At 54.6% G+C, this 20,912-nt stretch overlaps 6 protein-coding genes across 6 annotated transcripts; 3 read left to right on the plus strand and 3 right to left on the minus strand.

Annotated features, from left to right (window-relative positions):
• Positions 1-1,305: 1,305 nt before the first annotated feature.
• Positions 1,306-5,247, minus strand: M409DRAFT_62549 (uncharacterized protein; the record flags this gene model as incomplete). Its single annotated transcript, XM_033815223.1, has 2 exons — positions 1,306-1,353; positions 1,414-5,247. The coding sequence occupies 2 exons, from the start codon at positions 5,245-5,247 to the stop codon at positions 1,306-1,308; spliced, it is 3,882 nt and encodes a 1,293-aa protein (XP_033673778.1).
• Positions 5,248-6,148: 901 nt separating this feature from the next.
• Positions 6,149-8,149, plus strand: M409DRAFT_49403 (uncharacterized protein; the record flags this gene model as incomplete). The annotated part of the gene is made up of 1 exon (XM_033811233.1): positions 6,149-8,149. One exon carries the CDS (start codon positions 6,149-6,151, stop codon positions 8,147-8,149), a length of 2,001 nt encoding a protein of 666 aa, XP_033673779.1.
• A 428-nt stretch (positions 8,150-8,577) lies between these two features.
• On the minus strand, positions 8,578-10,173 carry M409DRAFT_35374 (uncharacterized protein; the record flags this gene model as incomplete). Its single annotated transcript, XM_033810384.1, has 4 exons — positions 8,578-8,753; positions 8,809-9,196; positions 9,577-9,781; positions 10,049-10,173. 4 exons carry the CDS (start codon positions 10,171-10,173, stop codon positions 8,578-8,580), a joined length of 894 nt encoding a protein of 297 aa, XP_033673780.1.
• Positions 10,174-11,239: 1,066 nt separating this feature from the next.
• On the minus strand, positions 11,240-13,225 carry M409DRAFT_62551 (uncharacterized protein; the record flags this gene model as incomplete). The annotated part of the gene is made up of 1 exon (XM_033815224.1): positions 11,240-13,225. The coding sequence occupies one exon, from the start codon at positions 13,223-13,225 to the stop codon at positions 11,240-11,242; it is 1,986 nt and encodes a 661-aa protein (XP_033673781.1).
• A 774-nt stretch (positions 13,226-13,999) lies between these two features.
• On the plus strand, positions 14,000-14,767 carry M409DRAFT_62552 (uncharacterized protein; the record flags this gene model as incomplete). The annotated part of the gene is made up of 4 exons (XM_033815225.1): positions 14,000-14,068; positions 14,125-14,199; positions 14,252-14,435; positions 14,490-14,767. 4 exons carry the CDS (start codon positions 14,000-14,002, stop codon positions 14,765-14,767), a joined length of 606 nt encoding a protein of 201 aa, XP_033673782.1.
• A 698-nt stretch (positions 14,768-15,465) lies between these two features.
• On the plus strand, positions 15,466-17,689 carry M409DRAFT_62553 (uncharacterized protein; the record flags this gene model as incomplete). Its single annotated transcript, XM_033815226.1, has 4 exons — positions 15,466-16,263; positions 16,315-17,263; positions 17,317-17,367; positions 17,418-17,689. 4 exons carry the CDS (start codon positions 15,466-15,468, stop codon positions 17,687-17,689), a joined length of 2,070 nt encoding a protein of 689 aa, XP_033673783.1.
• Between the last annotated feature and the right edge of the window lie 3,223 nt (positions 17,690-20,912).

Here is a 20,912-nt window from a genome sequence, read left to right on the forward strand (position 1 = left end):
GGAAGCGAAATCCACGAGTGAGATCCACCATCGCCGCTAAAAACCGTGCTCATCATCAGCCGAGGACATCCTAGACTGTTTTGAGGGCTCCTGCCGACTGTGGAGACGCCCACCAAACCTTTAACCCACCATCAGCCACCCGGCGAATTCCCCTCCAAAATTGACAACAATTAACCGGCCGTTCGGCTGCGTCATCAACGTGTGTAACCTAGCCTATTCAAACACGCCGCACGAACGCTGGACCACTACAATATCAGTTCTGCCTCCTAATTACAAGTCTGTTCATCATAGAGAGGTTCGGCAAAGCTCGACAGCCAGCACACCTTGGAGATGACGAAGGCAAAGTTTGAAACGCCATGGCGTTGCAAGCACACCTGCAAGACGAAGCCCCCAGCGAGAGCGTGATCAACTCAGGATCTCATCGGTCGCTGGTCGTCGTCGGGCCGTTGAACGGGCAATCTGCCAACGCCTGATGACTCGCCACGTCGCCCACACACCACACCACGCACATCTGCTGTGAAACACAGACAAGGTTGTTCGACTTTGGTATTAAGGTTCTGCGGGTGACAAGCTTCTGCGTGGGATAAAACGGCGTCTCTGGCTCCTGCTCGCATCCCAAGTTTGCCTGCAGTCTCCGCCCCCAGCCACAGATTTCGCATGCATGTTGCAGGTTGACGCTCGTGAGCTGCCTCGTCGGTTTAATTTGCTGGCAATGCAGGTTGCCTATAATAAAAGCACCAACAAATTCCAAAGTGAAGTTCAGATGATCAGGCAGGTAGGAGACGATACAACTAACACAGTCCGTCTTTGCCTGGTCCCTTCATGACATGCTTGATCGTCGCCAACTTGACAGCGATCATCACGACCCCATCATCACCCCAATCTTCCGAGCACACGACCACCTCTAACTTTCCAAAAGCACGCATATACTTTCTTAAGTATTTGCGAATTACAAGAAGCAAGTCTACAAAAGGGAAAAAGGGAGGAAGGATGCAAGCCACCCCGACACCAACCGATACAATTTATCGAACTTAACAGCGGCAGTGGCTGGCACACGTGGGCGAAGACGCCACATCATCTCGGAGGGATCTTGACTTTTATTCTTTGGCTTAACAAACAACGGTTCTACTAATTGCTAGTCGTGACGGACGACATCAGTACCACGCTTCTCGCCCTTCTTCCCCATACTAGTCGAGTGACCAGCCGTCTATTCGTGATTTTACCCCTGATGCTCGTCTCGTACTGCCCGCCGCGCAATACTTGGTTGGACCCGGACTATAGTCGCAGTAGTAGAATAGACTACACCTACGCTTTAGTAGCCCGACCAATATTAATGAGGCGCTTAACGCCGACCTATGACGAAGTTAGTACCACCATCTAGCAATTAGTCCATCAAACCAGCATCAAACTTACCATCCAATGCGTCCCTTCAGTGTCAAGCTTAGCCGACTGCATCTCGGTGAAGAGCGCCTGCGCCTGATCCCACTGCTTCTCCGCCACGAACTGCGAGATCTGCACCATTTGCTGGACGGTGTCCGGCTGCAGAAGATCCTCATTGTTGAGGTGGTCGAAGAGGATGTTGATCCGCTTGTCCATGTCGTCGACTTGGGGTTTGAACGCTTGCGGGGCGACGGTCTTGATGCGTGCCACTTCGGGGGTGAGGAGATCGACAATTGGCTGTGCCGTTGCCGGTATGTGTGATCTGTCGCCTCGAGGGTGTTTCGCTTTGGGCGGGGGAGCTGGTGATGCTGATGTCGCGGGAGTATCGGCGGCGGTCTGGGGCAGTTGCTGGACAGGAGGCGCTGGACCGCCACGGATAGGGGGTCCTTGAGGTGGTGGACCGGCAGTCGACTGAGGCGGTGGCGCCGCTCGAGGTGGTCCTCCTGGTGGCGGCCCTGCTCGCGGCGGCGGTCCTTGCGATTGCGGCGGCTGACCGTATCCTCCCTGCTGAGGCGCTTGTTGCGGTGCGTACGGGCTTTGATGCTGTGCTTGGTAAGGGTTTGGCGCGACGTTTCTCTGGGGAGGCATCGCTCCAGGGCCTGGTGATGGTTGAGAACCAGCCGCAGGGGCGTACCGGTTCGACGGTGCTGCCGTGGATGTTGATGGAGGCGGCTGATATGGTGAAGGCCCACGCTGTACAGGCGGAGGTGCAGAAGGAGCAGGCAAAGTCGAACCAACAGTTTGAGCACTCGGCGGTGGAGCATAAGTGTTGGCAGCTGATGATGCAGGGCGCGAGATACCTTGGGGCGGCGCAGTAGCGGGCGACATGACTCTAGGTGGTGCCTCGCCAGCCTTTGGTGGAGGCGGCAGAGGTGGAGTTGGCTTTTGGAAGCCTTGCGGCGGGCCAGCAATTGGCGGTGGGGACATAGGGTTCGGTACAGCATTGGGAAATGGTGAGGCTACCGGCGCAGGGCCAGGTGTGCCACGCCGTGAGTTGGGCGCTCGCTGATTGAGGAAGTTGTCAGGCATGTCGTTCCAGTTGGTCATGTTTCTCGCGGCTGACGGTGGAGGCGCTGAAGGCGATGTAGTGCCAGCACGGGGTGGAGGCGGCAGCGGTGCTTGTTGCTGCGCAGCCTGGTATCCGCCATAGCCAGCTGGCTGCCCGTAGGGAGCAGAGGGCTGAGGTGGTTGGTATCCTGCTGGCGCATAAGTGTTCGAAGCTGGTGCGTGTGGCCCGGGTGCTGCTGGAGCTGGTGTGCTGACACCGGCTGGAGAATACAGAGAGGGTGGATTCCTTGCCTGGTTGATCAGAGGTTGCACGGGCTGCTGAGGCTGTTGGGGCAGGAAAGGCTGCACTGCCGGCTGTGCTCTAGCCGTTGTTCGCTGCGCCGTTGCACTTCTCCCCTGGGAGGCTGCCGCTGCTTTCTTCGTGGCCTGCTTGATGCGTTGTTGCGCGGACTCTGCGCCTTCAAACTTGCCCGGCAACAAATCGAGATATCGTTCTGCGATGCTCAGTTGACCATGAGCCGCCAAGATCTCAGCGTATTCCGCGTAGAGATTGTAGAGTGGTGCGAGTTTCCAATCGGCAGTAGACTGCAGCTCTGAGTCACGGAAGTTTGTGACCTTTCTGAAGACCGAAACTTTCTCGATGAACTCCTGCAAGCTTTTAGCATGTACAGAGAAGCTGTTGTCGTCCTCCGACTTCTCCAAAGCCGCCTTCTCGTGCTCTTGCAGTTCCTCGACCCAGTTGTTGACCACCTTCTCCAGCTTGGCGCCAGCCAGGTAACAGAACGATGCATCTCGGCGCAGCGTCTTCGCGCCGTCTCCTGCCTGGTATGCTTCCTCGAGACGGTCGCCAAGAGCTTCGCAAAGATCTGGAAACTCCTTCTCATCCGCGTAGGTGCAAAGCGTGGCCATGACCTCCTTCCAGTTGCTCAAGTCTGCATTATAGACGAAGTCCCACAGGTTGTTGCCAACTATGCTCGCGAGCAAGCGCAAGTAGTTCGGACCATCCGCCTTCTTTTTGAGATACGCGCTCTGTGCTTTGTCGATGCACTTCTGGCCGCCGCACACTGCAATCATGAAGGCGTCTGACATTCTGTTTTCTTTGAGACAAATTTCGAGTGCTTTCTCAAATTCGCCAAGCATCAACGCCTGCGTGATGCCCTTGTCTGCCTCGGACTCTGAGCCGGTGTAGATGCTGAAGGGGTTGTTTGTCTTGGCGCCCTTCGTTGCCGCGAGATCAGCAAGGAAGTTGTCGCCGTCGCCATCGTCTCCGCCGCCGAATAAGTCGTGTTTATCGCCATTGACCTTGCTGTCGGCTGCGGCGTCACCGTTGATTCCTAGCTTCTCCGTTTCCTTGGCCAGATCGACATCAGAATCATCGTCAAAGCCGAGAAATTGCCTGAGCTTCTTTCTTGACTTGCCCGCATTCAACGTCTCGATGACCTGCCAGTCAGCCTTCTCCTCGTCGCTCTTTGCGCTCTGAATCTTGCTTTCGCAAATGCCTGTCAAGTCACCACTGCCAAGCTTCTCCTCAAACTTGACAGTAGAATCTCCGATTGAATTATCTGCCGAGAAAGTCTCAATTGAGACCTTGCTCTTTCGCGTGGCATCCGAAGTCACGCGAATGAGCTTGCCGCCGAACCCGAAGGAAACACTTGCTGGCCTAGCCGCCCACTTGGGAGTCTTTGGAATGCTGAACGAGATACCTTGGGGTTGGGTCTGCGCCTTCGCGAAGAAGTCTTCGCTATCTAGTGCCTGATTTGCAGCGGTCTGCTCCTCAGCTTTGGCATTGGTGCTTTGGATGGAAGTAATCAGAATCTTGCCGTCGAATGATGCGCTTGCAATGAGATTTGGATTATGCGGGTTCCACCTTGTCTGGAATGCCCAGTTTGAGCCGGCCGCGAAATCACTGTATCGCTCTCCTGTCTTCGGGTTCCAGCAAATGGTGCGATTGTCTTTCCCGCAAGACAAAAGCAGGTCAGGATCCTGCACACACCATGCCAGCCCTAGCACGCCCAGCTCGTGGCCCTTCAGTGTCCGCTCTGGCGCACTGCTGTTCCTCAGGCTCCACAAAAAGACCAGCGGATCTTGATCGTTGGGCGTCGCAGTTGCCAGCTTCGTGCTCTCTTCTGGATCCCAGGCCACAGCACTGACAGCTTTACGGCCTTGATTGTTCAATGTCAAGATGTCCTTCTTCTGCTTCACGTCCCACACAGTCACAAAGCCACCGCTGCTGCCCGTAGCCAAGATATGTGCCGTCTTCTCTTGCTTGTTCCAATCCAAACACTCAATGTCGTCCGCTCTTGCTACCGAGGCACCCAGCCTGAATGGGTTGGCCATGTTGTTGAGGTCGTAGATGAAGATCTCGCCTTTTGAACCCACTGAGGCTAAGAGGTTGTGCCTGTACGGGTTCCACTGCAATGCCTTTGCGCTGCCACTGTGCTTGGTCGTTCGCGAAATGAAAGCGTCCGAGGAGCCATTGCGCAGCTTTTGAGCGTCCCAGAGATCAATCGATCCATTTTCAAACGCTCCTGCAATGACACCTAGGGGATGGTCGTCGCTGGGCTCGCTCCAGGCAATATCGTTGAACCCTGAGTCGGTGGTTATGGGGTTGCCAGCTGGCTTCAGGTCGCTCTCGTGGTCCAGCTTGTCCAGTCCCAAGTCCCACAACTCAAGCTTCGTTTCGCTGGAGAAGTCATCGTTGACCGCGCCGGCTCGTGTGCCTGTCACAACCAGAGGAGCACCGGCTCCAGGGGACCAGGCGAAGACGGCGGTGCGAGGGATTTCTCGTAGGCGGACCATGGTCGCTGATGGGGATTATGATCGAAGCAAAAAGCCAACGCCGAATTCAAGGCCCGCGCATACGAAGAACAGAAGCGGCCGCAAAGGGGGAATGCAAGGTGGTGGGTTGTTGGAAAGGGAAATGTGGCAGCTTCTCCCCTGGTCCCTGGGATGGCCTCAGCCAGAAACCCAAACAGACGTCAGGCCTTGGCAGACCCTGCATCCCACCCAATACAATATCTTCTCCCAAGCCAATGCGACATGCTGTTTTCCATAAGATCTATTGCGAGTAATTTTTCTGATGTCCATAATGCAAAGAATGAAGCACTACGCGATGATACCAACGTCACCTCACATGTTGTTCGATACCAATACGCTCCTCATCTGGCCATTGGAACTCGACACGTTCCAACAATCTCAAGATAAGACGAGATTTTATCACAGGAGCCTCACACCGCTCCAATCGCCTGGCCAAAGCCATCCTCGCGGGCATACTATTCATTTGCACATGAGTTGGACCAGGCCAATCTTCACGAGCCAGACTGCCCACTCCTTGCGGGACAAGACGTCGTTGAACCGATGCACAATCCTCAGCCTTTGACCTTCTTCGAAACACAATCGAGGAGAGAGCGGAAGCCCATGACACAAGGACGAAGACTTTATCGCCAAAGGAGATCTGCTTGACCTGCTGCGCCTGCCAGTATCCCCGGCAGCACAACATTCACCTCACTTACACCCTCTTCACATGAAGGCCGGGTAAGGCTTGCCTCACAAGCACGGGGTCTGAGCTCAGACGCTTTCTTCACTTGACAAGTACTTATACTTCCATCTTCTCTCTTGTTCTCTCTCGACTCCATTCCTGCCCATCTCCACAAGGCATTCTTACCCTCTTGACCGACACTGACCTTTCCCAGCAGTAGTCATGGACGACCCGGCCGCGCATGACGACAGCCTTCAGTGCGAGCCATCTGATGAAGGCTTCGTCGACGTCGAATTGTCTACACCACGGGATCCTTCAGAAGATTCAACCCCTATTGTGGATGATCTCCAGAACTACACCAAGCGTGAGCTTCGACCTCCGAGGAGAGGACTTCAACCCACGACGTGGCTCGACAACGACGACACTGGGAACTATGATCCTGCTGAGGAGCGAATGAAGAGACGGTTCCGCCCCAGGCCACAGCAGAGGACCAGAGCTCCTGGCGATCAGACCCGGGAAAGGATTCCCATCGAGAAGCCGAAGTTGGACGTGTCCGTGACATTCACAAGCGAAGAAGCAAAGAAAAGCTTCAACGAGATCATCTCTCAAATCCAAGAATTGGATGTTGCCGATCAAGAAGGGTACAAGTTGCGCACACGTGCTCAAGACGAGGAAATCAGTAGCCCGACCACTGAGATCGACCTCACTGCGAAGCCTTTTGCTCGTGGTTGCTGGGGATGTGCGGCCTTGGCTGGAGATGGCCAGTCGCAATGCTCTCTCCTCGTTGACGAACGTTACTGGCCCTGCCTCACGTGCGAAGAAGACGACTGTGACTGCGAGCTGATTGCACCGCCGGTCCGAAAGCGTCAGTGCGAGCTATGCAAGCGGCGCAAGGTCCCTTGCTCATACACCTACACCAGAAACCATGGTGCTACCTGCTCTCAGTGCGAGTCAGTCTCACAGCCGTGCATTGCTGGTCCCGTGACACAGTTCACAAAGCAGCGGATCAGACTGGATCGGGATTGGGAGAAGGATCCATTGCCAACAAAGAAGAAAGGGAAGTTTCGAGCAAACGAGGAGTGCTGGGAGTGCTCACAGGCGGGCACTTCATGCAGCTATGGGTCTGACGATGACGGTACTCCTTGCGAGGCATGCAAGCAGAATGGTAACCCCTGCACGATTGGCAAAGGTCCACCGCCACAACCGACCAAGAGTAAGAAACGAAAGAGGGTTACGGAACAGGAAAGTGATCCCGCCAATGCTGAGACGGATACACCTACGACAGAAAGCCAGGACAGCAAGGCCGAGGAGAAGAAAGAAGAGACTGTCAAAGGCGACAGAAGGGATTCGGCCGCAGAGCTTCCCACGACCCTCAGGATGCCAAACACCTGCAACCCACATGCAATCGCGGCAGCGAGGAAGAGGGAGCAAGGCATCGAAACTCCTTCGACATCATCAGGAGTCAACTCGACATATCCCCGACCACCCCAACACCCCCGACCACCACAGCCCCCGATCTCAGCACCTCCCCGCGTTCCTCAGCACCCACGAGGCCGCCCAATCTTCCGAAAGATAGCGACCAGCTTCTGCCATCCCATCCACTTCAACTGTGACAAGTCTCCAGAGAGAGACGGCAACGGCAACACCACCTCCACCAACCCCTCCAAACCCTGCTCCTTCTGCACAGCGCCTCTTACAGCCTTCCACGGCCTCGGCCACAAGCCAAACGTCGAAATAATCGACTACCAAAACAACGAGCCCTACACCGAAACCCGCAACGGCCACAAAGCCCTCGGACGCGAAAGCACCCGCCTCTGCGCACAGTGCACCACCGACCGCCTGAACATCCTCTTCTGCGACCACCACCGCATGCGGCCCATCCCGGGAACAGACTACACGGACGAGGAACTCGACGACGCCATGGACGACATCTTCGAGGGGATCGAACCCAAGGACATCAAAGCGTACTGCAACCTCTGCGGCCACCTGGCCCAGTACAGGTGTCGGAATAAAAGGGAGCCTTGTGGCTTGGCGCTCTGCGAGGGGTGTGCGGTGACGTTGGTGGAGAATCACGGGTCGGATTTGCAGCATATGCTGAGCCATTCGATGCATGAGCCGACCGCGTCGGCGCCTTTGGGGTTGAGGGCTGATGCGGAGCTGCTGGATGAGGAACGGGGGGCTTTGGCGAGGTTTTTCAAGTTTTACATGTCTTTGCGGAACTGATGACGAGGATAGGGGAATTGGGACGGGGGAGGAGTGGATGACTGGGACGGCGAGGGAATGATGTACGATTACACACTTTCTGAATATGAATCTGAATCAGGAGCTTCTGCATTTCCTTCCCGTCAGAAGGACATGCAGTTGGCGATGAGACATAGGAACTGACGAGCCCTTTCGTGACAATGCTCTTCGTCAGCGTGATCTGTACCGGATGAGAGCACTAAAGAGCAGAACAAAGTACTGCTGTCTCTCCGCCATCGAGCCCATAGCCAAATCATGAGCCCAGTCTCTCGCAATCGCAGCTCCTCGAACGCCCATACGCCAACCCTCCGCGCTATGCACCGGAGAAGAACCCTCGCAAACGATATCGAACACAGCAATCACGATCCCATCCGATACCCAACCTCGAATCCCCGAAGACCTGACCGACTCTAAGCGCCATTCTTCGCCTTGTCAAGGTAGTCTTGGCCGGCATGCTCGTACTCAGCTGAGAGATATTTCTCGGCACGCTTCGCCAGCCATTGAGTCATCTTGGAGAGCTCCTCACGGAGGCGGCTGACACCCTGGGAGTCCATGTTGGTGTGGGCGATGAGGTCAGGCATGGAGACTGAAAGTCTTGATTAGCAAAGTGCCGTACCATTACTGCTGACGGCTAAACTTACCGAAGAGACGAAGAAGATGCTCGCAGCCGTACATATCGCAGAGGGTCTTGCCAGCATGCTCGCCATGACCAGACTCAATCCACTTGTGCACATCGTAGAACTGCGGACGCTCGAAACGGTAGAGAAGGATGCGACCAAGAGAACGGTTGAAGTACTCCTTGACGCCAGCGATGACTTCTTCGAGAAGATCGGCGTCTGCGGAGCCCCGCCGACGATTGGCGCTCTCGGCGCGGTAGTAGTCGTCGAGGAATTGGGCGACGGGCGTTGGGGCGGGCATGGGTACGAGCTTTTGCTCTTTGGTGACCTTTTCCCAGTCGTCTACGAGGATCGATTTGAGGGTATCGGGGATGAAGAGGCGGACTGCGGGTCGGCGGACGAATTCCTCCTCCTGTTCATGTTGTCAGTGCTGAGCGTAGAGTTTATATTGGTGAGCGATTGTTGTGCAAATCTGCGGAGGCAGGTCGAGGCACGGGCGACGTGGCACCCCGGATCTCAGCGCGTGGGCGATGAGTTTTGAGAACAAAGGTGCATCACAACGATATCGCCCACGAAGCATCGCATCAGGCGTCGCAGTGGGCCCCCGTGACAGACGCACGAGGATACCGCTCCTCGACATGCCTCGTAATGGATGTAGTAGAACTCATTTGGCCACCCGAGTGCCGCCAAGACCCCTTTGAGTAGACCAAACAGTGAAAAGAATGAACGTACCTTATCGATGCCCTCGATCTCGCGTCCTCGCTTCGTGCCTCGAGGTGGTTGAGGTGCCACAGAGCTCCTGTCCTCGCTCCCACGTGCTGAGGAACCGGTCAGGTCGGAGCCAAATGGCCGCTTCTTGGAAGTCATGGTCATGGACGGAGGCTTGCCCGAGGCGGCACGGCGCTGTGCGTCCATGTCTTTCTTGAGATTGGAGGCGAGCTCCTTGTTCTCCTCACTGAGCTTGCGGATGCGTTCTTGCGGTACCCAGTCGTCCCAGCTGCCTTGAAGTCAGCACACTGTTTGCTAGCGTTCGCCGCCAGAGGTCGCTGTGATTCTCTCAAGTCGTTTCCGCGACTTCAGAATGCAGCATGGACAGATGAGATAGCAGATGAAGAAGCGTGAGCAGTGTTCAAGGCAAATAAGGGCGACAGATGCCGGGGGAGAGGGAGAATCTTTCGTGACCGAAGCAAAAAATGTTTCTTCCAAAGAGCAGGAAAGGGAAGCGGCGGAGGGAAAATACGCAAAAGCGAAGAAAAGCACTCACGTGTTCTTCCAGCCCTTGTAGTGAACGCGGTAGACATAGCCGTCCTTCTTGTCGTTGGGGTCCTTGACTTTGCTGTCGAGGACTTTGGCTTCGTAGAGAAGCTCGCCGTGACTGCCGGCAGACATTCATAGTCAGCACAACGTGAATGGTCGGTCGAGGTCATCACTGATTCCACTTACAAGCATAAAACGCGCTCGTCCTTCGCGAACGCAGGCTGGCCACTCGCTGCTGGTGCCATGGCGGATGCGGTTGCGGCAGGAGGCGTTTGAGCAGAAGACGTAGATTCCCGGTAGCAGGTCTTCTGATGTTATATTGTGTTCCGGTAAAGTTGGACAGTGTATGGCTTCGCGTTTGACTCGAGTTTTGGGTGTTGGGCGTGTCGGACTCAATAAGGTGGATGTGGTGTGGAAAGCCTCAGAGAACGAGGAGGGATGAAAGCGCAGCGCACGGACCAATATCTTCACCTGCTACGCGTTTCGAGCCATAACAATCGACAATGTCAGTCTTAGATCTTCGAGCAGTGGCAAAGATATGGACAACAGTAACTCATAGAACGCATGACTTTTCTGATCGCGTTGATAGTCTGTTTGATCTCTATGTACTGCTATCTGCTCTCAACCTCCGTCAAGCTCACCCTGACTCCCGGGTCCAAATGAGGCTGGACACCAGCAATGCTGGGATCGCAGCAGTCGCGATGGCAGTCGATGATCTTGTTTGCACGAACGTCTACATAGCACTGCGGCACTGCGGCACTCTGGAGTGAGGAGTGACATGCTGTAAGCATGCTTGGCTCGATCCAACGAGGCTTGATCGGATGAGCTTCGCGTGGGAGTCGTGCTTCTCTCCTGCTCCCTCAAGTGCTACTCACAACATATCGTCTTCACCGCGTTACATCGGCCAACAGGCTCAAAGTCTACTCTGAACCACAAGGGTCTTTTCTCGCAGTCGAAATGAATGCTATTAAGCGGCTTTGGGATCAATCAACGCCAAACGCTTGTCACTGTTGAAGATCACGCAAAGCAGAATCTCACCTTGTCGAAAATGATACGGCGGCGGACAATACGACGAACGAAATTTGACTCACCGGACACACCTTTCATCGTCTTGCTTGGAACTCTAGATTTTGACATGAATATTTCATTTCCGATTCTGAACATTTGGGAGCTTACTAACCTTCGTGGACTGCATCTCTCACTGCAGGCGAACTCCAGCGGTCTTGTTCTTCTTGCCCTCCCTTCCTTGCACGTTGGAGAATCCACCTTCCTCGCCCACGTTGAGCATGCCCTTGGCGGCATTCTTCTTCTCGTCTTCGATTTTCTTGAGTCGCTTCTCGGTCTTCTGCTTGCCAGATCCTTTGCCGTGGAACATGTGGCTGAGGTGCTTGAAAGCCTCTTTCTGGTTCATTTCGCGACCGAACTCGTCGTTGTACCGGAGTTTCACGTCGGGCTTGTATTCCTTGTTGAACTTGTCGGCGAGCAGACGAGAGATATAGTGTTCTCTCTGCTCGTTCTGTTGCCTGGCCATGGCGTCTCGCTCTCTGTTGCTCATCTTGTCAAAACGACCACTGCGGCGATCTGCCTCACGCTGTTCACGGGCTTTCATATCGTATTCGTCGATCAAATGCTGCTTGTCTGCCAGGAACTTGGCCCGCTGACGCTCCTTCTCGGTCAAATCCTGAGAGGCGGGGTCGGATATCAAACCACGTTTACGAAGCATAGCCAAAGAAGCGCCAATGCCTTGTCCAACCATACTCTCTTCATCGTCAAGGCCTGTTGCAGTCAAGTTGGTTGGGTTTGACGTCTCAAGTTTAGCTCGGGCCTGCCGCTCTTCCTCATCTTCGAGCTCGGCGTATGACTGAGCCATGTTCGTGTCGCTATCGTCGTCTTCGTCTTTGACATCTGGTGACCCTGCGGTCGCTGGCTGTGGGGTCTTACTCTTGCTGACGGCATCCTCGTCGTCCTCGGGTTTTTTGAGATTGGCAACAAATTCAGTAGTCTCGTCGATGATCAGACCGCCTTCTTCTGGCTCAGCGTCGTCGACCGGCATCTCTTCGCGCATTTGCCGTGCCAGTTCAGTAGCGTCTGTCTTCTTGCGCTTCCTGAGAGCCTGTCGCCGCTGCTCGGCCAGTTTCGCTTGAAGGTCATCATCATCAAATTCGTAGCCTCGCTTCTTTGCTGAAGTGGAGTCGTTCCCGGTGCCACCATCCACTTCCATAGCATCTCCGTTGGGCTCGACAGGGGCTTGTGTGACAGGAAAGATATCGTCTTCATCTGCTGCTTTCTGTCTTGACTTCTTCTCCTTCTTGCTTTTCTTGGGCTTCTTGACTTTGATCGTAGATGGGTCGACATAGTCTGATACCGGGGCATCATCTTTAAGCATGTCCAGGCTGATCTTGACACCCTTCGCCTTGACCTCGCCATCATCAACGACTTGTCTTCGCGCTGCCTTAACACTGCTCCCCTGTCCATCTAGCGTGAAACGTTTTTGCTTCTTGCCTTCGATCTCCTCGTCATACTTTGAAAGTAGATTTTGGGCCTCGCCTTGCTCTGTTGGGTCATAGTCGGGCCTCTTTTTCAGCAGCTTCAGCTTTTCCTCAAGCTTCTCCTTTGCTTTGAGGTCGGCGTTTTCCAGCTCATCATCTTCGCTCTCCTCGCCAATCTCGGTATCTTTGAGAGTGAGCACTTGCTCGCCAGTGAATTCGTCAAACTCGTCGGCTTCGTGGGCAACCTTGACACCGGCAAGATCTCTCGAGGTGTACTCCGCCTGCTTTTCACGCGCGGCCAGTTCTTCCTCAATCTTGCGCGCCTTGTCAATCTTCTTCTGACGCTTCTTCTGCTGCAGCAGCCAAGTTCGTGTGTCGACCTCTTCGCCTTCATCTGCATCGCCCAGACCCTTGCCCACAAGCTTCTCATTCCGCGCCGCGGTATCTCGTGCTTTCTTCGCCGCATCTTTGCGCTTCTGCCGCTCCTCCTTGTCCTTCCTCTCCGCCTCGAGTTTCTGCCAATTGGTACCAGCTGCGGCTTGGCGCTTGTCGAGTGTGCTCATGTCATCGCTTTCGTCGCTATCGCTGTCGTCGCCGCTTTCCTTGAATTGTGGTCCTTGGCCCGGTACAGGCAGCGGCGCGAGGCCCATGGACAAACGGACCTTGTTCATCTGCTCGATCTGCTCTGCCGACATTGCGGACGCCATCTTTGCGGTTGACGTGAGGTAGAGTTGGAGGCGAATTGTGTAGACAACACGAGGAGGAAGAAGAGGTTGATTGCTTGCAGTCCACCATCGAAGTGCAGTCACGCCGCCCCACTCCCGGCGCTAGTAAAAGCTTGGCGCCCATTGCCATCAAAAACTTCGTTTTCCGCTGGCGGATCTCTGCTTCTCTTCCACAACCACAGATTTGTGTCCAGCGGTCCTGGCGCGTCCTTCGGGGTGCTGTCGGTCGACTGCTGCGACAGTTCGGCCATCCATGGTAACCTTCACCCTTTTACGGGCAATGGAGCGAATCCGGTCGACAAATCTCAGAGCAACCGCGGCGGCCTTGTAGTTCTTCGTGAACTCGGCCGTCCGGGCACTATATTCCAAAACGTTTCCTGAGCCCGTCGGGCGCTGAAGGTTGGGTAAAACCATAGTGCTTACAAACATATTCATCTGCTGGAGTTCAGATTGAGGTTCTCGCTATCAAAGGACGAGGTATAGAGACTCCTACTGCAATCACCTGCGAAGTCACTTGAGGTATGAATCATTCCGTATATGCAACAAGCACCTTATCAAAGCCTCAAATGTGCTTGGTCTCAATTGCAGCTAGCAAGCCACTATCTGCAGGTGCTTCTGTATGTACAGTCAGCCGCAAATGCGAGAGATAGTCTCCACTTCCCTTCTTCCGTACATACATTCTATGCCATCTCCCATCGCTCTTTAGCCCCATCTTCTCTTACGAATCTGCGACGGTGAGGCAAGATGGCGAACAAAACACAAGCTCCGACCTGCAAGATCGATCTTCCTGGCGGCATTGGCATCAGAGCCTACGTGAGTCGAATGGTGAATGTGCACGAAAACAATCAGCCTTGACACAGAACCAACAGCGAGACAGCGACACCGCATCAATATCGCGAAGTGCCAATAACCCAAATGTGGTGAAACATCTAAGAGACCGATTCGTATTCACTACTCCCTCTTAATATTCAAAACCACACACTGAGACCTGCATAGCCATTTCCCTACACCGAAGAAGTCGCCAAGTCCTGGTTCGACATCGTCACCCAAGAAGAGAACATGACACGCTCCGGCAAGTGGACGGTAGAACACGGCGCAGAAGGACCCCTCACAGTAACAAACTACGCCGTCACCGTCAACGATGAGGCCGTCGGAGCAATCGGTCTCGATTTTGGCAAAGGTATGTATCGACACACATGATCCGCCTCGTCCTCCTAACATATCATGTGTACAGACATCTATTTACGGACCGCAGAAATCGGCTACTGGCTCGGCGAGGAGCACTGGGGCAAAGGTGTCATGTCCAAGGCGGTGCCGCCGTTCATACAGTGGGCGTGGGATACGTTTGGGGTCCTGGCTCGTGTGAATGGAGAGGTCAATGCGGAAAACAAGGGGTCTGCGTCGATTTTGAAGAAGGCTGGTTTTGTTGTTGAGGGGCATAGGTCCAATGGTGCTTTCAAGAATGGAGAGTTTGTGGATTTGGTGATACTTGGGATGGTGCGGCCGTCTTGAGTTGCCTTTGATTTGCTACACTTGCAGATGAAGAGGTGCTCGACTTCTGATCGAGCCATCAAGCTGCTTGTTCAGTTGCTCTCATATTTGGACGCACTGATACGTCGAGGGCAGCCATGGGCCATGTCAGGTCTATGGTAACCTGAGGCAAGCCAATTGTCGCAGGCCTCAACGGTTCTTCTGGAGTTGCTATAATCGAAAGAAAATTACTCGTACCATGCAGAGACCGTCCAAAGACTTACCACATTCGACCTCATCCTAAGCGCTGTTCGTTTCAAAATGGAGCTATCTGTGTGTAGTCCGTTCGAAGTCCAGCCATTGCGACGATATGGTTAGGCGATCGGATGCAAAACACTCGCGTGGTTCCCAAGCCCTGACCACTTCACGAGTCATGGTGTGCGACTTGACTTGCGGCTGGCATAGCCTTGTCAGAATAGTATGCTGCGACAGAGAAGGTCGTATTGGCGAAGTCCGAATGGCATACCGAGCACTACGTTCTGTCGAAGACGGTGGGTGGCGCTGTTTACCCTGCGCAGGTAGTCGTTTCACCAAGAGCTCGATACGAATGGAGCTGGAGGGAAAATGACTCGAGTTCGGTCTGCTCTTCGCAGAGTCTGTCTCCAGAAGCGCTGCTATAATGCAGACGATCTTCCCAATGGCAGACAATTGAATGCACAGCAGTTGGCCAACCTACCATCATGTCGGAGAAACGAGTCAGCGAAGGCAGCGGCAACTGGCGACTTACCAGTCTATTCCGGCCCATATCGCAGTTGAGCTTACCGCGCAGCAACCGGACGAGCAACCGAAGCTTTCAAGAAGCGTTCCCACCGGCCTTCTCGCTATCGATTCCCTCCTACTTCGGCCGTCTGACATCAATCATCCCAGAGCCAGACGAAGCTCTTCTCATAGCTAAGAACGATGAGGAGGTGGGCGATCTGGAGGGAAACAACTTGGAGCGATCACCTTCAGAATGCGCGAGTACATTCGAACCCGCCAAAGAGGAAGCTGACGAGATCAAACCAATCTCTGGACCGCAAAAAGCTGTCATCGCAGCTGCTCCTCAGAAGCCTCCAAGGGCGGTATACGCTCGTAGGGTCGGGTCCAGGTCCAGCATCAGCAGCCGATCCACCCGGAGGCCGGAGTCGAGAGACACGGAACATCTGGCAGAACTGCCTGCGTTGCCACCAAAGCTTCGGTCGGTCCGTGTAAAGCAAGCTACGATCTCAGAGCATAGCAGTGTCAAGCATCTAGCAGAGCGAAGAGAAAGCATTCGCCCTCCTGTTCCTTCGAAAGCCCAAAAAGACGAGGAGGCTGATCCCAACCTGGTATCCTGGAGTGGGCAACAGGACCCGGAAAATGCTCTGAACTGGAGCAACAGCAGAAAATGGACCAGTACACTAGCCCTCGCCTTTGTCACTTTCTGCGTGAACTTCGCATCTTCCTGTCTCAGCCCAGCAGTGAAGACAGCAGCAACAGAATATGGCGTCGCATCAGAGGTGAGCAGGGACACAGGTATGAAGTGGCAGTGCTGACGAGGAGCTTTGCAGGTCATGGTGTTGGCGACGACGCTGTTCATGTTGGGCCTTGCAGTTGGTCCATTCGTCTGGAGTCCGCTTATCGAGATATGTGGTCGTAAGAAGAACCTCTTCTTCGGTCTCGCAGGTTTCGCAATCTTCCAGATCCCAGCGGCAGTCGCACAGAACATCGAGACCGTCTTGGTCTGCAGGCTTTTTCAAGGCGTATTTGGGTGCTCGCCGCTGATAGCAGTCGTGGCGTCCTTGACTGACCTATGGACTTCAGTCGACCGTGGCCATGCCTTCTCGGTGTTCTCGGCAACCATGTTCATTGGCATATCTTCTGGTGCCCTCGTTGGTGCTCCAGTCACCGACAGTGGTGTGCTTGGATGGAAGTGGAACAGTTGGATCGTCCTGATACTCTGCTTTCCGTTCGGCATGGCTTGCTGGATGGTCTACAAAGAATCGTCCGCGGCAGTACTGCTCCAGCGTCGGGTCAAAGTACTGCGTCGTTCCACTAACAATTGGGCGCTGCACTCTCCAATCGAGGAAGAAGAACCCGGTCTTCGAATGGTGCTTGCTAAACACGTTCGGAAACCTATCTTGATGTTGGCATCGGACAGTATACTTCTGGCTGTCACCGCGTACATGTCCTTCGCCTACGGCATCATGTATCTGGTTCTCGAGGCGTATCCATTGTCTTTCGTAGACCAGAGGTACTGGCCACTAAGACTAAGTGGGCTGCCTTTTCTGGCGATAATCGTTGGAGTCTGCATTGGATGCTTAGTGGATGTCGCCTTCACCAAAGCGAGATTCCACGAGATGGTCCGCAAGTACGGTCGACTCTGCCCTGAAGAACGCCTCCTACCAATGCTAGTCGGCGGAGTCGCATTGCCATTCGGCCTGTTCCTCTCTGCTTGGACAAGCGCCCCAGGAATCAGTCCAGTGCCTGAGGTGATCGCAGGTGTTCCGCTTGGGATCGGTATGTGATCTAAACGAGAGAGAGGTCCCTAAAGAAGCTGACAATGGATGCAGGCTTCCTGCTCATATTCCTGGAAGGCAACATGTATATCATTGAAGTATTTGGTACGATCTCTTCGAGCTTTCACGGGATGCTTGCCGCTGACCGCAAGTAGGCACACATGCCAGCTCAGCCATTGCTGTGAACACCTCCGTGCGTTCCCTGGCAGCTGTCGCCTTTCCTGCCTTTGCCAGAAGCATGTACTTGGGGCTGGAACCGCAGTGGGCAGGCACAGTACTCGCAATCCTGGCAATGGTCTTTCTGCTTGTCCCCATGACACTGTTGAGGTACGGTGTCAAGTTTCGAGCCATGAGCAAATGGACCCCGAAGTTGGCGCCAGGGTCAGGTAGCTCTCCAACTGAAGGTTACCAAGAGAGCAAGTGGTGACGGACTGTTACAAAAGTCAACTGTACGATTAGCGGGCCTGTTTCAATAGAATTCAAGACGCCTTCATGTGCTTGCTTCACGAGGAATCTAGCCGCTTTGTCGAATGATGGTCCCTTCATCCAGGTGGCCGTGGTTACAGAAACGTGTGATATCGTCTTCTGACCCGTTGAGCGTCCCCGAGATCAATGAAAGCGGCTTTCGTGCTTGTCGACAAGCTCCTCGTTAACAAAATGAGCTCCATTGGTCCTCCAGCGGCGAAGTTCTTGACTTCATACTGTGGTGAACGCCATGGCTGGCGGGGAGATGTGATGGCCACGAAGTTCGCTCGGCACAGTCCGATCTGGTCGCTTTATGAGATGCTCTATGCCGCAAAGAAGCATTGCACAGATGCTGCGGTGAGATTGCGAGAATCCAAAAGACGTTGCATCGCGTTCTTAACGTTCATTTAAGAGCAGGCGCTAGCCAAGAATAGCGACTTGGCCGGCAACTTTGCCGTGCTTCGACTCGACCTCACTCGATGGCTGCTGCTGGTTTCCACCAGCATGGTATGCGCAAAGGTTCACATCGACGTCTACAGGCGACTGCATTCTGTTGCAACTCTCGAAAAATGGCCATGGCCGTTCAACAGACCTTTTTATCTGCCTCACGAGCATGCCGACGAGGCTGATGAGTGTTCAATTAACCTCCCGTGCGGGATGGATAGACGTTCAGGAGAAAACGTTTTGGGGCGCCGAAATGCCCAAAAGCATCGCAAGAGCAACAAACGTCAGCACGAAAGCAGCAAGACGCTCATACCTGCCCACCTCAAGAGGCATAGCTCGACTCATCTTCGCGTGGACAGGACGCTTTATCCTTTCTGGTGGCGTTGATGAGGAAAACCAGGTCCCATCGCACAGAGTGGGTGACGAAGGTAGGACGCTGGACGGCTGACTGGACCGATATACCCTGTCACAGATCCTCTACCTTCTCTTCTCTCTCACATGCTGTTGGAAGTGCTCTAGTTGCATCGTCACTAACTAATCCCGCGACTCGCCTTTCGCACCGCAGTGGCATTCGTGCCACGTCCATTCGTTTACGAACATACCGCCACAATGAACAAGATCCTTACCTCAGTCGCTCTTTGCATTGCTATCGCAGCAGCACAACAAATCGACAACAATGCTACCGATACATCAGCATCCGTCTCGGCCGTCGCATCGTCGACTCCAGCATCGAGCAATGCGGCCTCAGGTAGCACGAGCGGTCCTGTAATTCTCGTGCCCGTGTCACAAAGCAGTGAGGCCGCATTAGACACACCGACGTCTTCCCCAGCGACGACATCAGAAGAACCGGTATCGACCAAAGTCTTGCCACAATCAGTAGCATCGAGCGCAACGACCTCGGACGATATGACACTCGCTTCCCCTGCTACTGAAACCTCCGCAGCAGCTCTCGCCACGCCATCGTCGAGCGAATCGCCCTCGTATACCTTTGCTCCAACCACGACTGCAGATGCTCCTGCAAGCAGCTCCGCCGACTACACCTACGCTCCTACCACGACCGACAACACCACTCCAGTAGCACCAATTCCAGCAACTGAGAGCTCTGAAGATTGGCTGTCCACACCGACCAATGTCGCCGATACCACCGACTCTGCAACTTTGCGCGTTGCACAGACCGAGACACCTCAGAGTCAGCTAGACACCCCGACGGCATCGTCGCCAAATGACACTCCAGCTGCGACTACCACCGCCGAGTACTCTTTCGCACCAACCTCCACTGCCAACGAGGCTGCCTCTTCCAGTCCAGAATATTCTTTTGCACCGACGACTGGAGACAACACCGCAGCCGCCTCGGCCAAAGAGAAGTCGCAAGAGTTTACATATGCTCCCAGCAGCGAGGAGAGCTCAGCACCCACGATTGTTCCCGTGCTTGTTCCAAGCGGCAGCTCTGCTTCCTTCGCCATTGGCACAAACACGATCGGACTGGGCGAGACTGCCACCGTCGGCTCAGAACCTGTCATTGTCAAGACCAACTCCAAGGGCAACACCGAAGTGCAGTTCGGCGCCACCGGCACCCCATCTCTGATTGCATACTCTTCCGGCGTTGAGCTCCCCGCTTCCTTCACAGACTACGCTGCCGACCACGCTGCCTCTGAGCAAACATCTCTGCCCAGCGTCACCCAGAACTCCAAAGGCGACTACGTCGTCGGCTCGCAAACCCTCGCCCCAGGCTCCGCCATCACGCAAGGCTCCGGCAAAACCACCCAAGTCCTCGCCCTGAGCACCAACAGCGAAGGCTCCACGCAGCTCTACATCGCCGACTCCTCCACAACCGGCACACAACCCATCCCCATCGGCACCACCGCACCCTCCACGCTAGAAACCCAAGTCCTCCCCCAATCCACCCCCGAAGCCGTCACCCTCAACGGCCACTCCCTCGCCCTCGAATCCCCCGCCTTCACCGCGCACACGGAACCCGCCATCCTGACACTCAACGGGCACACCCTAACCGCGACCCCCTCCCCACCGCTCCCCTCCAACATCCACGTCCTCAACGGCCACACCTTCTCCGACTCCCCCTCCCCCTCGCCGACCCTCCCCTCCAACGAAATCGAACTCAACGGCAAAACCCTCAGCGTCTCCCCCGTCCTGAAATCCACCTCCGTCATCGACCACGTCATCACCTTCCAAGGCCACCCCATCTCCGTCGGAGCCGCGACCCTCGCCGCCGAACCGATGGGTGTTACGGGCGTGGATTCCGCGCCTTCTAGTACGGGGAAATTGCAAGGTACTGCGTCGAGGTTGGGCGCGCAGAGTTGGTTGTGGGCTTCGTTGGGTGTGGTTTTTGGAGCTGTGGCGTTGGTCATGTAGAAGGACGCTTGTTTATGGTGGTTTTGGATACTCTACCTGCAATGATGTTATGTGGTTTTAGTTAAGCTATAGCGATGGTGTTGGGAAAATCTGTACGAACTTTTGGGGTACTGCACAAATCATGCTGAAGAGGCAGGAATTTATGTATTTAATGCTTTGTTAGGCAGTCTGAGAAGGGATACGTGGTATGGATATTCAACACGATAGAACTCCAAGCGCTCCTCATTGGTTTCTCTGCGGCCGCGCTGGAGAGTACGACTTGACCACAGTCAAGCGTCAAAGTCGGACTAACACCCTGATGTGGACGTCCTGAAAGGATGATGAACCGACAGCGAGACAGAGTTTGAACATAATCAAAATTCCCAGAAGAA

This window comes from Zasmidium cellare (assembly GCF_010093935.1).
Source record: "Zasmidium cellare ATCC 36951 unplaced genomic scaffold M409scaffold_2, whole genome shotgun sequence".
Taxonomy (NCBI): domain Eukaryota; kingdom Fungi; phylum Ascomycota; class Dothideomycetes; order Mycosphaerellales; family Mycosphaerellaceae; genus Zasmidium; species Zasmidium cellare.